A 14,916-nucleotide genomic window follows, 5' to 3' on the forward strand; every position below is an offset into this window, starting at 1 on the left:
ACTCCGCTTCATTAGCAACCCGCACTATGTGATCCTTCATAGCATGGCACAGCAGTCTAGGAGGGAGAAAACACAGAAAAGCGTGACAAGACAACAATCCATGAGAAACTAGCCTACATGTCACCATCATACACTAGCCGGCATGTCACCACACAACTCTGCATGTCTCTAGCAGACAGCAATTACCATAGGACACTATGGAAAATGTGCAACGATGTGATGGGACGGCAAGCTTCAAGATTATTCATATATATATATATATATATATATATATATATATATATATATACAGTGCTATGAAAAAGTTTGGGCACCCCTATTAATCTTAATCATTTTTAGTTCTAAATATTTTGGTGTTTGCAGCAGCCATTTCAGTTTTATATATCTAATAACTGATGGACACAGTAATATTTCAGGATTGAAATGAGGTTTATTGTACTAACAGAAAATGTGCAATATGCATTAAACCAAAATTTGACTGGTGCAAAAGTATGGGCACCTCAACAGAAAAGTGACATTAATATTTAGTAGATCCTCCTTTTGCAAAGATAACAGCCTCTAGTCGCTTCCTGTAGCTTTTAATCAGTTCCTGGATCCTGGATGAAGGTATTGTGGACCATTCCTCTTTACAAAACAATTCAAGTTCAGTTAAGTTTGATGGTCGCCGAGCATGGACAGCCCGCTTCAGATCATCCCACAGATGTTCAATGATATTCAGGTCTGGGGACTGGGATGGCCATTCCAGAACATTGTAATTGTTCCTCTGCATGAATGCCTGAGGATTTGGAGCGGTGTTTTGGATCATTGTCTTGCTGAAATATCCATCCCCGGGGTAACTTCAACTTTGTCACTGATTCTTGAACATTATTCTGAAGAATCTGCCGATACTGAGTGGAATCCTTGCGACCCTCAACTTTAACAAGATTCCTGGTGCCGGCATTGGCCACACAGCCCCAAAGCATGATGGAACCTCCACCAAATTTTACAGTGGGTAGCATGTGTTTTTCTTGTAATGCTGTTTTTTTTTGGACGCCATGCATAACGCCTTTTTGTATGACCAAACAACTCAATCTTTGTTTCATCAGTCCACAGGACCTTCTTCCAAAATGAAGCTGCCTTGTCCAAATGTGCTTTTTCATACCTCAGGCAACTCTATTTGTGGCGTGCTTGCAGAAACGGCTTCTTTCTCATCACTCTCCCATACAGCTTCTATTTGTGCAAAGTGCGCTGTATAGTTGACCGATGCACAGTGACACCATCTGCAGCAAGATGATGCTGCAGCTCTTTGGAGGTGGTCTGTGGATTGTCCTTGACTGTTCTCACCATTCTTCTTCTCTGCCTTTCTGATATATTTCTTGGCCTGCCACTTCTGGGCTTAACAAGAACTGTCCCTGTGGTCTTCCATTTCCTTACTATGTTCCTCACAGTGGAAACTGACAAGTTAAATCTCTGAGACAACTTTTTGTATCCTTCCCCTGAACAACTATGTTGGACAATCTTTGTTTTCAGATCATTTGAGAGTTGTTTTGAGTAGCCCATGATGCCGCTCTTCAGAGGAGATTCAAATAGGAGAACAACTTGCAATTGGCCACCTTAAATACCATTTCTCATGATTGGATACACCTGGCTATGAAATTCAAAGCTCAGTGAGGTTACAAAACCAATTATGTGCTTCAGTAAGTCAGTAAAAAGTAGTTAGGAGTATTCAAATCAATAAAATGATAAGGGTGCACATACTTTTGCACCAGTCAAATTTTGGTTTAATGCATATTGCACATTTTCTGTTAGTACAATAAACCTCATTTCAATCCTGAAATATTTCTGTGTCCATCAGTTATTAGATATATCAAACTGAAATGGCTGTTGCAAACACCAAAATATTTAGAACTAAAAATGATTAAGATTAATAGGGGTGCCCAAACTTTTTCATAGGACTGTATATATATATATATATATATATATATATATACACTACAGAATTCAATTATATATCAAATTATAGAGATATATATTACATTGCAAAACTAAGTATGCACTATATACATTACATATACTATATACATTACAATATGTATATATCTCTATGTATCCATATGTAGATCTATGCATATATATATATATATATATATATATATATATATATATATATATATACACTAAATATTCAAACCATCTCAATGTTTCAGTATTGAGTATGAGCATCATCAATTTTGCAGTATTGAGTATGAGCGCCATGTATAAATATCCATGCGCTCAGGTGCCTTGGCATGATATCCATGTGTATATTAAATAATATTAGATGGAATATTCTGCCCTACTATATGTCCTTGGGCACACAAATGATTAAGATTGGCTTTTGGCAGATGGTGACCAATGACATCCTAGATGGGTTCAATGGTAGACAAATCCAGAGATGCTGCAGACGTGCCACACTCAGGCCACACAGACTGTTCACAGTAGCATGAGTACCATTCACAGAGCGTTGTCCTGTTGACGGCTCCTGGGACACTTTAGAGAAATTGACGTCCTACTGGTTCCATGACTAGTCAATGTATCGCTGAGCTGTGTACCTAAAATTAAGCCTAGTGGGACCCCACTCTACATTATGCCTCTCCACACCATAATCTTGGGTGTAGGATTGGTACAACGTTCTTTTGTGAAGCCTCTTCAAGGCATTGCCCATGCGGTCTCCCAATTCCCAGCTATCATTGCATCTGAGACTAAAGGGAGTGGGTGATGAAGAGGATAGTTCTCCACTCTATTGCTGCCCTGTGCACCATGATAGCCTTTAAGATCAATGGGGAGAGGTCAATAGAAAACCTGTAGCATATACATCTGGCACATGGCTCAATGTTGTGAATGTACAAACTACTCCCGATTGTGTGTGTCAACGTGGTTTGCCATGTTTAGGATGTGTCACCCAATTTCACTTGCCTAACAGACTGTATCACTCCGCACCATCTTATAATGACACAATCCGTGTACACGGAGGACGGCTCCTGTGCACCTCTTGTGGCCATTGCAGTTCCTTGTTCGAAAAACCAAAAGAACATGTAACAATGCCGACATCACAGGCAAGGCACAAAGTCATCTGCTGGAGTCTATACTTATTACAGTCTATTAAATCTACTATATCTAACCATTTATCTATAGATCTCTCTATTTTTATCTTTATCCTTTAAACCTAGCTCTTCTTACTCATCTACGCTTCTACCTTTCTACATATGGCTATCTATCTGGCCATTTCTATCTCCTCTCTCTGTACTTACCAGTATTTCATCTACCGTATATCCCCGAGTATAAGCTGACCCCCCTAATTTTACCACAAAAAACTGGGAAAACTTATTGACTCAAGTATAAGCCGAGGGGGGGGGGATGTAGCAGCTACTGGAAAATTTCAAAAATTAAAATGGTTTTTGGGTGCAGTAGTTGCTGGGTGCTGGGAAAGGGGAGGGGGTGTTTTGGTTGTCTGTCTTCCCTGAGCTTGAGGACTGTTTTTTTTTTTTTTCCCCCCCCCAATTGGAATTCAGCCTGACTGAATACAGGATATCTGCAGTGCTTCTATTAACCCCTTCCCGACGGAACAGGAGCCCTGCAGATCCCCTATATTCAGTAGACCGGGCACTGTCAGACACAGGGATACCTAATGTGTTTGTGTTTCACAGTCATTTTCTACCTTTTTATGTATTCTAGGGAAAGGAGGGATTTAGAACTTTTATTTAGTTTTTTTATTATATTTTTTAAACCTTCTTAAAAAATTTTTTGGGTTGACTCGAGTATAAGCCAAGGGGGGCTTTTTCAACACAAAAACTGTGCTTAAAAATTTGGCTTATACTCGAGTATACACGGCAATCTCCCATCTATCGTATCTAAGTAACTTTTCCATTATCTTTTTGTTTCCCTATTTTTGTGAACATTTCACTAAAGTCTAAAACCTTTACAAATATTTGCATTTCACATGCCCTAGACATTTTAACATCGCTGGACAATCTAAAGTTACATTTATTCGCCGTGTACAATTAAAGTTTTTAACACAAATCCCTAAAAACCGTGCCGCCTTTATCTAGCTTTAGCTACACTCGTGAATGTGTGAAATTCTTCTGGCTGACACTTGATTTGCTGGACGCGGCCATCATAGTGCAGACATTATATGCAATTTTACATCTCATTAACCTTGCTTTGTTTTAATTATAGCAATCCTTTTGTTGTAATATTTGGAACGACCTAGTCTATAATTTCAGCCTGTCCTTGGGAACACTTCAATTTAAGCGGCCATTCATCAACTGTTTATGTCCCGTTAATTGTTGACAAGCGCACAATTACATTGCCGGGCTATGATTGATGAACTGCATTCACAAGAGTGGTAGCCGGGAAGAATAAATATTTATAACAATTTCTCCCCTTCAGATTCCTATCAGAATCCCCACAAGGGCTTGCGGAAATGTAATGCAAGCAGTAAGATCCTTGTTTCCTGCTCTCACAACTATCCTCCGCTCATTTCCTTTCCACTTATGTAAGATAGAGATTGTATCAACAAGTGTGCTGCGTATGTAAGGCTGGAGAAGACGCTAAGGCTTTCTCCTTCGCCTTCTCGATACTCTCTTTAAAATTAAATAATTGGTGTTTTTAATGCTTTCAAAACTCGATACGGAAAGTTACCGGATTAAACACTATGTAGAGGCTCATAAATATTTTACGTTTTTCGACCATAGGAGGGCAGATTTTTGTTGCTTTGTAAACGTCTTATCACAAACGTCCAGAATTAAAGGCCTAATTATCTGTGTTTTGGGGTAATTTAGGATGGAATATTTCATACCACTGACTGACTGTGCAGGGCTTGTGGATTGGATTACAACCAGACAAATGTGCTTTATCCTTCCCATGTCTGCATCTGTTCTCCCAGCACTAAGAGGCTAAAAGCAATCTCATAGGTTAATGATGACATTGACCACACACTTCTGCTCTGAGTTGGTAAGGAAAGAAAATCAATGAAGTATAGAAATACTATGTAAACCATACATTATAATCTATGGGATTATCTCCCTTCTACTGTACATTACATGAGAATAATGGAAGGCAATAAGGAGTTATCTGACAATATAAAGGTTGCAGGTCAAGTATAGTGATCCAGGTCATGGAACCCCAAGGTTACTGGTAATTTATAGTAAAGGAGCAGTATATTATTATATACACCTCAGCTATAGCGTATTAGGATCCCTGGCAATTCCAATGTTCTGCAGAACTTGAGGTGTATATTATGAGATTGTGAACTTGCTGAGGGGAGTATTATAATGTTCTGCAGCAAATGATGTGGGAATTATGAGGTTGTGCGTTATACTATTCTGCAGCCCTAGTGGTGGGTATTATCATGTACTGAAGCAACTGAGTTGTGGATTGTAATTGTATACAGAAGCTGAGGTGTGATTTATGGTATTCTGCTTCAGATGACGCTGGGTTCACACTAGCATTCGGGTCTCCGCTTTCAGTTTCCGTCTTCTGCATGCAGAAGACGGAAACCTGTCATGCCGAGTCCGGCTGTGAGCGCCGGTGAGTGTTTTATGCTCTCTGTGGCGAAACAGTTTTGTTTTTTTTTTTAAACCGAACACAAAGTCCTGCAAGTCCGACTTCATGTCCGCAAAATAACGCGGCATATACGATCCTAACTCCCATTGAAATCAAACTCTCACACGCCGTATACGTGCCAGATCATGCGGCACGTTACATCGTGTGAACGCACCCTAAGATGTCAACTATGATGTTCTTCAGCAGCTGAGGTGGGTTTTATAATGCTTTTTTTAAGTAGATTGTGAGCCCCATATAGGGCTGACAATGTACATTTTTTTCCCTATCAGTATGCCTTTGTAGAATGGGCAGAAATTCATGTAAACACGGGGAGAACATACAAACTCCTTGCAGATGTTCCTAGCGGGATTTGAACCGAGGACTCCAGCGCTGCAACCTAAAAAGATAATTTTTGGAGGGCTGTCCCTTTCCTTCCCGTGCGATAGTAAAACAGGAGATGGACAAACCTAAAAAGTGATCTGTGAAGTCCTGCTCCTGTAGTGCCTATGTGAAGCTGCTGGTCTGTGTGTCAGAACGTAAGATTTATACAAATATTCACAAACATGTGAATAGAAAATTTATACCTATTTGTATTATAAATATATTCATAGTTATTAATACCAAAATGACTCCTGTGTCCCACTGCTGTGTACAGGCTGACCTCATTCACCAATCCCCAGTACATATGTATTATATCATATAATCATTAGCAATACATGATATATCTAATATTATACTGATAAATGAAAAGTTGAGAGGGGAATAATATTGTGAACCTGAGTGGGAAAGTGACTGATGTGAGCGATTACAATCTGCGTACAACACAAAAGAATATGCTGGTGCTATGTAAGTAATAAGAACATACTATATTACACCGTCAGCATAAACTCGGGGAAGATAATTTTCATGAATGGTTGTTTTGCAGTGAAGGATAGTACACAGTGGCACTGTCACCTGTATTATGTGACATTATATTTTCTTCTTAGAACTATAGGTTGCCTATAGGATCTTTTTACCTTCTATAAGACTATCCAGCTCAGTGATTGAAGTAGCACCTTGGACAGCACCAGGTCTTTCAACTGCAATATTGTTTCCTATGCGCTGATGATTACAGTGAAGTGTAAATGCGGCAAGTGGAGCAGCTCTGCCCAAAGCAGATGGAAGAGCAGATGGATCTGCAGATTGCTTTCCCCTACTTTCTCAGTGTGAAACAATGTTACTAGGTTAAGATGGTAGAAAACATTAGAGACCTTCCAGAGCTTTGTGGAAAACTGCCTATTGTTTTGTAATTTAATAGACATATATATATATATATATATATATATATATATATATATATATATATAAATAAAACACACATTATATATACATGTATATTAGATACATACATGTGTTGCATATATATTTTGTAGCAAAGCTTGAAATAAAGACATATACATTACCTTCCTTCATTGATGAGTTCAATAAAAGCCAGACCAGCGTTCTTCTGAATGGAGTTTTGCCATTCCTAGAAGAAAAATATCAATTACTGGTATTCTCCAAACATATACAAATATATATATTTGTTACTCATTCATACACCAGTATAACACATTTAGAACTGAGAGAGTTGTATGTATGCCTTGTACAGGCTTGTAGCTTGCAGTGAGACAATGTAGACATTTGACGTATCTGATGATAAACAGCCATTAGTCTTAGCCATAAGTCACTGCTTTTATTATACTTCAGCAAGCAAAGAATTCTAAAGCCATTATAAAAGCCATTACAACGCACACACCCCATTAAGGCTTCACCAATGCGGTATTACAGTAGCTGTCATGTCTCTTACACATCCAACATGGTGGCAAGTAAAGGAATGTAGTCTAGCTTGGGAATATCTAGTCCAGTATTTTCATGGCTTTATAGACAGAGCGGCTTTTCCTGCCACAGTGACTGATAACCGTTCCCGTCCGCAGGAGGAGGAAACAAGGCTCATAAGTCTCTCCATATGAAGCAGGACATGTTGCCACTTCTGACATGTCTGATTTAGTAAAACGTGTATTTTACATAAAATGTCTATTCTGGAGAATCTTTCCTTAGTACTCTGAATTCTGTCATTCCTCTGTTACTCTTTCTAAAAATGTATGAAAAATTTGACAATTGGCTGTCATCCCTGCTTAAGTCAAAGGGGTGTTACCCTACACAATCTGGCGTTATCAACACCAATTGTACAATATCAGAGGGTGCAAGGGTGCGCCCCCACTCTCAGCTGCTAAATCTACTGGTTTTAAAAAAAAAAAGAAAAAGAAAAAAATGCAATGTTTCCATAATGAGTGGGCTCAGCCTAAAACGGCTTTATCATATTAACTCATTACTGAAACCTAGATACCTCAGAGCTCAGTATTGTCGCCTCCCCCATCTGCCATGTGATGCCATGAGATGTAGTATTATAGAAGACCTAAGGGCTAGTTCACACAGGGCAAGAGGGGGCGGATTTTGATGTGGAATCCACCCCCTCACAATAGAGGTCTACATAGACCACTAGCGTTCTTTTTTCCGCTAGCCATTTGTTCCCGCTAGCAGAAAAAAGAAGCGAGCTGCCCTTTCTTCAGGCGGATTTTTTTATTTTTTTTATATATGTAGATTGTGAGCCCCATATAGGGATCACAATCTACATTTTTTTTTCTCCTATCAGTATGTCTTTTGTAGAATGGGAGGAAATCCACGCAAACACGGGGAGAACATACAAACTCTTTGCAGATGTTGGTCCTGGCGGGATTCGAACCCAGGACTCCAGTGCTGCAAGCCTGCAGTGCTAACCACTGAGCCACCGTGTTGCCCTTTCTTCAGGTGGATTGTGTGGCTGATTCAGCCGCGGCGTCCGCCTCGCGACAACACCCTCCAGACTAGGCCCATTCATTTGGGCCTAATCCGGAGCAGAAAGCCACGATGGGATGCCGATGTACTGCACCGACGGAATGTGTTCACGCAGAACCCCGTGTGAACTAGTCCAAACAGATCTCGTTAAAAAAATTATTTCGGCAGTGTGAACAGACACTATTACAGGGGTATTACTTTTGTGCAAAAAAATAACTTTGTGTAATGTAAAATTTTCAAAATCTCTACTTGATGCCATCCACAAGGAAGCTATGCTGTTTACCATATAGCAATTTCAGGTTGTGACACAGTGCGGGGGATTTATCACAAGAGGAATTTTTGGAGTCAGTTTAGATGAAGTCTAATGCTAGGTTCATATGTGCTATGGGCTCTCCATTGTTTGGGTCCGCCAAAGTACCCGAATGACGGAGAACAAGGGTTGAAATAAGGGTTACACAAAAACGTCAGTAGACCCCATTGTCTATAATGGGACCCACCAGGCTTCTGCTGTTTCAAAAGTGAAAGCGGCAGAGAGGAAAGTCCTCTGTCCATGGTGTTTGATAAATCTGCCACCTCTAGAAGCCTAACACTTCTATCCTAGGATGTTAGCCCACTTTCTACGTCTTTGTTTCTAATATAGTGACATTACAACTTTGTATGAAGTCACGTTTAATAAATCCATTGTACAGACAGATAGCCTGGGTAACCAAACACACTTTATCCCCACTTTTTTAATGGCAAAATTCTGCAGGGCAGAGCTTGAGAAATTCCCCCCAAATGTATGAAGCATCTAATGAAAAAACTTTTGTTACTGTGTTGTCTTAGAAGATAAAAATAATCTTTAAAAGGGGTTTACTGGACCCAAACTGAATTTTCATATTGATGGCCTATCTACTGTATGTGATCTATCGGGATCTGACACCCTCATCCCGCACAGATCAGCTGTTCTGGTACTAGAAGCTGCAACTGGATGGGCGTTGCGTGCAGAACCGCTCCTATTCAAATAATAGAGGAGGTGAATCAGCCATGTCCACTGCATGGTGGTGCTTCTAGTGAACTGTTTCACCATTCCCTATTACTTGAACTAGAACAGCTTCTCTGTGGGGGTGTGGGTGTCGGACCCCAACAGATTACATAGTGATGATCTATCCTGTGGATAGGTCATCAGTATTAAAATTTGATCTGGCGCCAGAAAACCACTTTAACTATTATTAATCTTATTAATATTATTAATTTGTATTCTTGTGTGGCCTACTGCTTTAAGTAGAGCTGCTATTACTACTAGCATGGATGCTGTATACAGAAAATGGTAGGGAAATCTGAATAAATGCTATTTGCAAAATGTTCTTAAATTTGTTATCTTGGATACATTGATGCCACATAAAAGTACTTACAAATGTGTACACAGGCCTAGAAATAAAGAATCTGTATGAACATGGAGCAGATTATTGATGTCGAGTTTCTACCCTCTTTCGCCGGGTTCACACAGGGTATTTTGAACTGGAATCTGAGACAGAGGTTGCCTCAGGTTCCGGTCCAAAATACAGGTAGCCGCGACAGGATCTAGTCACCCACTCCGCACCGGATTAGGCCCAATGAATGGGCCTAGTCGGGATGAGGGAGTGTCCACAGCTCCTGGAAAAAAGAACTGACTGGCTCCCATTGATTTCAATGGGAGCCGTCTTTTTGGTCAGGATTTTGAGGCGGATACGGCCTCAAAATCCTGACCAAAAAACCCTGTGTGAACTTACCCTTAAGATGTTCATTGAAGCCTATGTTTGTGACTATACCTGGATCTCCATGTATATGGCTTTAACTATCTGCAATGTGTTAGCAATTTGAGATATTTTAGATAATCCTCATCTCTAATGCAGTTTTCCAGGGCTGTTACTTGGAAGCACAGATAGGACTCCGGTTGCGTCATTATGTCTTTGCTGCACAAAATACCAAATCAGATTTTCCTTCATTCCTTATTGCAGTTATGGTTCCTGTTAAAGCGAGTAAAGGTCAGAAGAAAACAAAACTTGACAAATGTGCGGGGCCAATTGTTCGCAGCCTGCAGACAATTTCTTCCATACCTTCACTGGAATAAGGTGGCACTTTTGCAATACATAAGAAAATCCAGCTGACATATGGAAGCCAATGTGATGTAAATATTTAAATCGGGATCCTAAATTCATCCTCACGTAGCCATTTGTTTTAATAAAGAAATCAACGCAACATTCAGTTGCTATAGTTGCCGAAGGGTTAAGACAACCTTAGGAGCAGCAACTGGAAGCAATTACAGATAACTATAGAATCTGAGAGAAGACAGGATTTTTCTTGAAGCGAGCTCTAGATCTGCTAGTCATCAAAGATGGGAGAAAAAAAAAAGTGAAACAAATTTCTACACGAGTTATTTTGAAAATCCACCACTAACAACGTTATCAAAGGCATGACACAGTCTGAGGAGAACAAAGACTGGCCGGGCCAAGAAAAATATCTTCCTTCACTTAAAGAACCACTAAACCCGAAATATAATCCGACTCCCTTTACCTGCAGAGTCCAGAGGCTGAGCAGACTGTGAGGCGGATTCTCCTTTTTATGTACTTGCATGGTCGGGCTTAGATTTATATTTGTTTTTTTACATATATATATTTGCATTTTAGCTTCTAATAGTGTTACAAGTAAAGGAAACGGAATTATTTCAGGTTCTTGACGTGAAGTAGACGTAAGCGTTGCTTATGCAAATGTAAGGGATGGCTTCCTTCTTCCTTTGTTTCAAGAGTCATTTGTCCATTTGATGAGACAAGACATGTGATAGTGTGGATTTCTCATGTGTGATGTGTAGTGGGACTCGTAAAAGTGCACTTAAAAACAGCTTTTTACTGAAGATCAGTGTTTGGTTATGATACTTGTATATACAGGAAATCATATTGTAATGTAACACAAAGAATAACTGAGGTTATAGCTTCCACCATGTTTTATCCTCATAAATGGAGGGAATTCTCCAGAATACAGCGGCGTGAAGACCTGAGGGTGTTTTCACGCGGTGCTCTGCACTGTCCACATGCTGGATGTACCAGGAAAGCTGCAACAAACACATCCAAAGGCGCCTAAAATCACGTTCTTTATTATTGGCCTCTGTCAGGCTGGTGTATATGTCTATAAATACACGCAAATTGTTTTATTTTTTAACAAAGGAAGCCAATGGAAGAAGAGGTCACTGAATGTCTATAGTAAGGATAGGCAACCTTCAGCACTCCAGCTGTAAAACTACAACTCCCAGCATGCACACTAAGGGTGCATTCACACTACGTAACGCCGGGCGTGTATGAGAGCCGTACACGCCGGCGTTACAGCAGACTGCCGAACACTTCCCATTCACTTCAATGGGAGCGCTCGTAACAGCGGCGTTTACGAGCGCTCCCATTGAAGTGAATGGGAAGTGCTCGGCAGCCCTGCTGTAACGCCGGCGTGTACGGCTCTCATACACGCCCGGCGTTACGTAGTGTGAATGCACCCTAAGGGTGCATTCACACTGAGTAAACGCTAACTTATTCTGAACGTAAAACACGTTCAGAATAAGCGGCGTCTAAAGCAGCTCCATTCATTTCTATGGGAGCGGGGATACGAGCGCTCCCCATAGAAATGAATGGGCTGCTTCTTTCACTCCGTGCAGTCCCATTGAAGTGAATGGGGAGTGCCGGCGTATACGGCAAGCTCTGCTCATGCCGGAGCGTACACGCCGGCACTCCCCATTCACTTCAATGGGACTGCACGGAGTGAAAGAAGCAGCCCATTCATTTCTATGGGGAGCGCTCGTATCCCCGCTCCCATAGAAATGAATGGAGCTGCTTTAGACGCCGCTTATTCTGAACGTGTTTTACGTTCAGAATAAGCTAGCGTTTACTCAGTGTGAATTCACCCTAAGGGTCCATTCACACGAAGTAACGTGTCACATGATGTGGCACGTATACGGTGTGTGAGACTTTGTGCAAAATTTTGCAAAATCACGGCTGCAAAATAACGCGGCGTATATGATCCAGGCTCCCATTGAAATCAATGGGAGCTTTTACGGCGTGCAAAGTCTCACATGCCGTATACGTGCCACATCACGAGGCACGTTACTCCGTGTGAATGGACCCTTACTCTGCTGTTCTTGGAACTACTATGGAAGTGAATGGAGCATGTTGGGAGCTGTAATTTTACAGCAGCTGGAGTGCCGAAGGTTGCTGACCCCTGGCCTATAGTAGCAGCCATCAGGCTAAGGTCCCACTTTATGGAAATGCAGCAATATTGGCTTCTGTGGAGAAAATGCAGCAATTTACAGAACCAGCAAAGTGAATAAGATCCTAGCTAATCTCATCCACACATTGAGGAGAAAAAAGAACAGCAAAAAAGCTGCGTTTTCAAAAACAAGTGTGTTTTTTAAATATAAGGCATGTGAATTTTACCCTTGGTTCACACTAGCACATGTATTCAATCCGGGGACAGTCCGCATGGAGACCCCCCCCTGGATGGAATACAATCGCAACTGCAAGCACTGTGCTGTCAAAGCGCACAGACCCCATAGACTATAATGGGGTCTGTGTGCTTGCCGTGCACTGTCCACACAAATGATTTGTGCAGGCAGTGCGTGGCAAGCACACGGACCCCATTATAGTCTATGGGGTCCGTTTGCTTCGACAGCACAGCACAGTGCTTGCAATTGCGATTGTATTCTGTCCGGGGGTCTCCATGTGGACTCTCCCCAGACGGAATACATACGCAAGTGTGAACCAACCCTCAGCTGTAGAATTGTAAGTGGTTTTCCTATATGTTGAATAGAGGAAGGGGGGGCGGACAAAGCAAAAGCCCAATGAATTACACAACATGTTTTTTATATGATTTTTTTCTGCAGTGCTTTTCTCATAGCTGCAATTCGCTACATGGATTTACTCTCTCTCTCTCTCTCTATATATATATATGGAAATCAATTGCAGTGAGAAAGTACCCTTACTATAGTGATAGAGAAGATGCCTAGGCAAAATAGTCAATGTACCTATCATGGAATATAGTGCTAGGGATTCCTTGCCCTGACAAATTTATTATAACCCATGCCAAAAAACTGTTGTGTACTATACATGAAATCTACGCCAGTTCCTGATATACCAAAAATACCCCAAAATAAATTAATTGTAAAAATTCTAACCAGGCATACCCTTCAGAATACAACTGGATATGATGATCAAAGACTAATATGATATCCATTAATATTTACATATGGAAAATAGAATTTAAAATCAACCATAAATTATTTCTTGTGAATGCTTTCCAGCTTAAGTTAAAGGAAATCCTCACATTATCAAGATGACAATGCCCAAAAAAACCTATAAATGTTCTAAACTCTAAGAACCTGGTCAAAGAAAAAACAAGATCAAATGATGGGAGACGGCGAAATCAAAGATTGGCTGCTTTGTACAGGACTTCTGAAACACAAAAAGTATATTTTTCATTCACCTAGATTTTCATTGGGTAAATAAGTCCTGATTGTGGGTCCTGTATAGCCTGAAAGGCAGTCCATATGAAGTGAATTATCTATGACATGTAACTTCAGACACTCGTAATCTGATATTTCACGTAAATTTAGACCATACCTCAAAAAGGAGCCTCTGGCAATGCTACATTTATTCAGGAGCCGAGATAACAGAGAGAAGAAAATCTGACATTTTTGCTAATCTACAGTCGTTAACATGGAATTTCCATCTTAAAGGGCATAAAAGTATCTAATTTGCTGTAGTAATTTAAAGAAAAACAAACTTGGCATTTCCTCTTCCTTTCTGAACATATACAGTAACCTAATTCCTCTGCTTATGGTTTGCAAAAAAAAAAAAAATGTTGGAGGGAGATGTGTCCATGGACTTTCGTGTCTGGTCTAAGACATGGGAAATCCAATGTACACAAATACATTTAATGTCATTTGCTTTCTGTTAGCAGAAGAGATCCTAAGAGGTGACTGAATGGGCTGCTGATACAATAGTATGTGCTATACGTCCCACTATTAGATTCCTGATAACAAGGTAACCTAATAATACTCCCGCTACTACTACTATAACACAATGCAACTACTTCATACACTTCAGTTATCAATATTACAGGTCTGAACATTATAATATTTTAGAATATGCATGAAAAATGTCTTCAGACCTGCGAAAGACTACAAGAAAAGTTGTTCTAGTCTGGACAGAAGATGTGCAGCATGCAGGGTGTAACTTCAAGGGGTGCAGAGGGTCCAGTCGCACCGGGGCCCAGGCGGCACATAAGCACTGGCATCTTCCATCTGGCCTATAAGCCAAAGAGACCCACAGATCCCCCTAACCACACTCCTTAGCACCCGTAACCATCACTATCAAGAATTCGCTGTAGGGATGAGGTAGGGGGCCCGGACAAAAGATTGCATCGGGGCCTACAAGGCTTTGGTTATGCTACTGGCCACATGACATCATGGAAGCTGTGTAATAAACTATACAATAAAAT

General features: G+C 40.6%; 1 protein-coding gene across 6 annotated transcripts in view; it reads right to left on the bottom strand.

Annotated features, from left to right (window-relative positions):
* The window catches only part of NBEA (neurobeachin), a 561,077-nt gene that overhangs the window by 221,199 nt on the left and 324,962 nt on the right, over positions 1 to 14,916 (bottom strand). For all 6 annotated transcript variants that reach the window (XM_075265947.1, XM_075265948.1, XM_075265946.1 and 3 more), the window contains 2 exons: positions 7,005 to 7,069; positions 1 to 56 (listed from right to left, as the gene is read on the bottom strand). The exon at positions 1 to 56 is cut by the window's left edge and continues 53 nt beyond it. In XM_075265947.1, the coding sequence (XP_075122048.1) occupies positions 1 to 56; positions 7,005 to 7,069 (121 nt within the window). The remainder of the gene's footprint in view (positions 57 to 7,004; positions 7,070 to 14,916) is intronic.

Source organism: Leptodactylus fuscus, chromosome 2, assembly GCF_031893055.1.
Source record: "Leptodactylus fuscus isolate aLepFus1 chromosome 2, aLepFus1.hap2, whole genome shotgun sequence".
In the NCBI taxonomy this organism is placed as follows: domain Eukaryota; kingdom Metazoa; phylum Chordata; class Amphibia; order Anura; family Leptodactylidae; genus Leptodactylus; species Leptodactylus fuscus.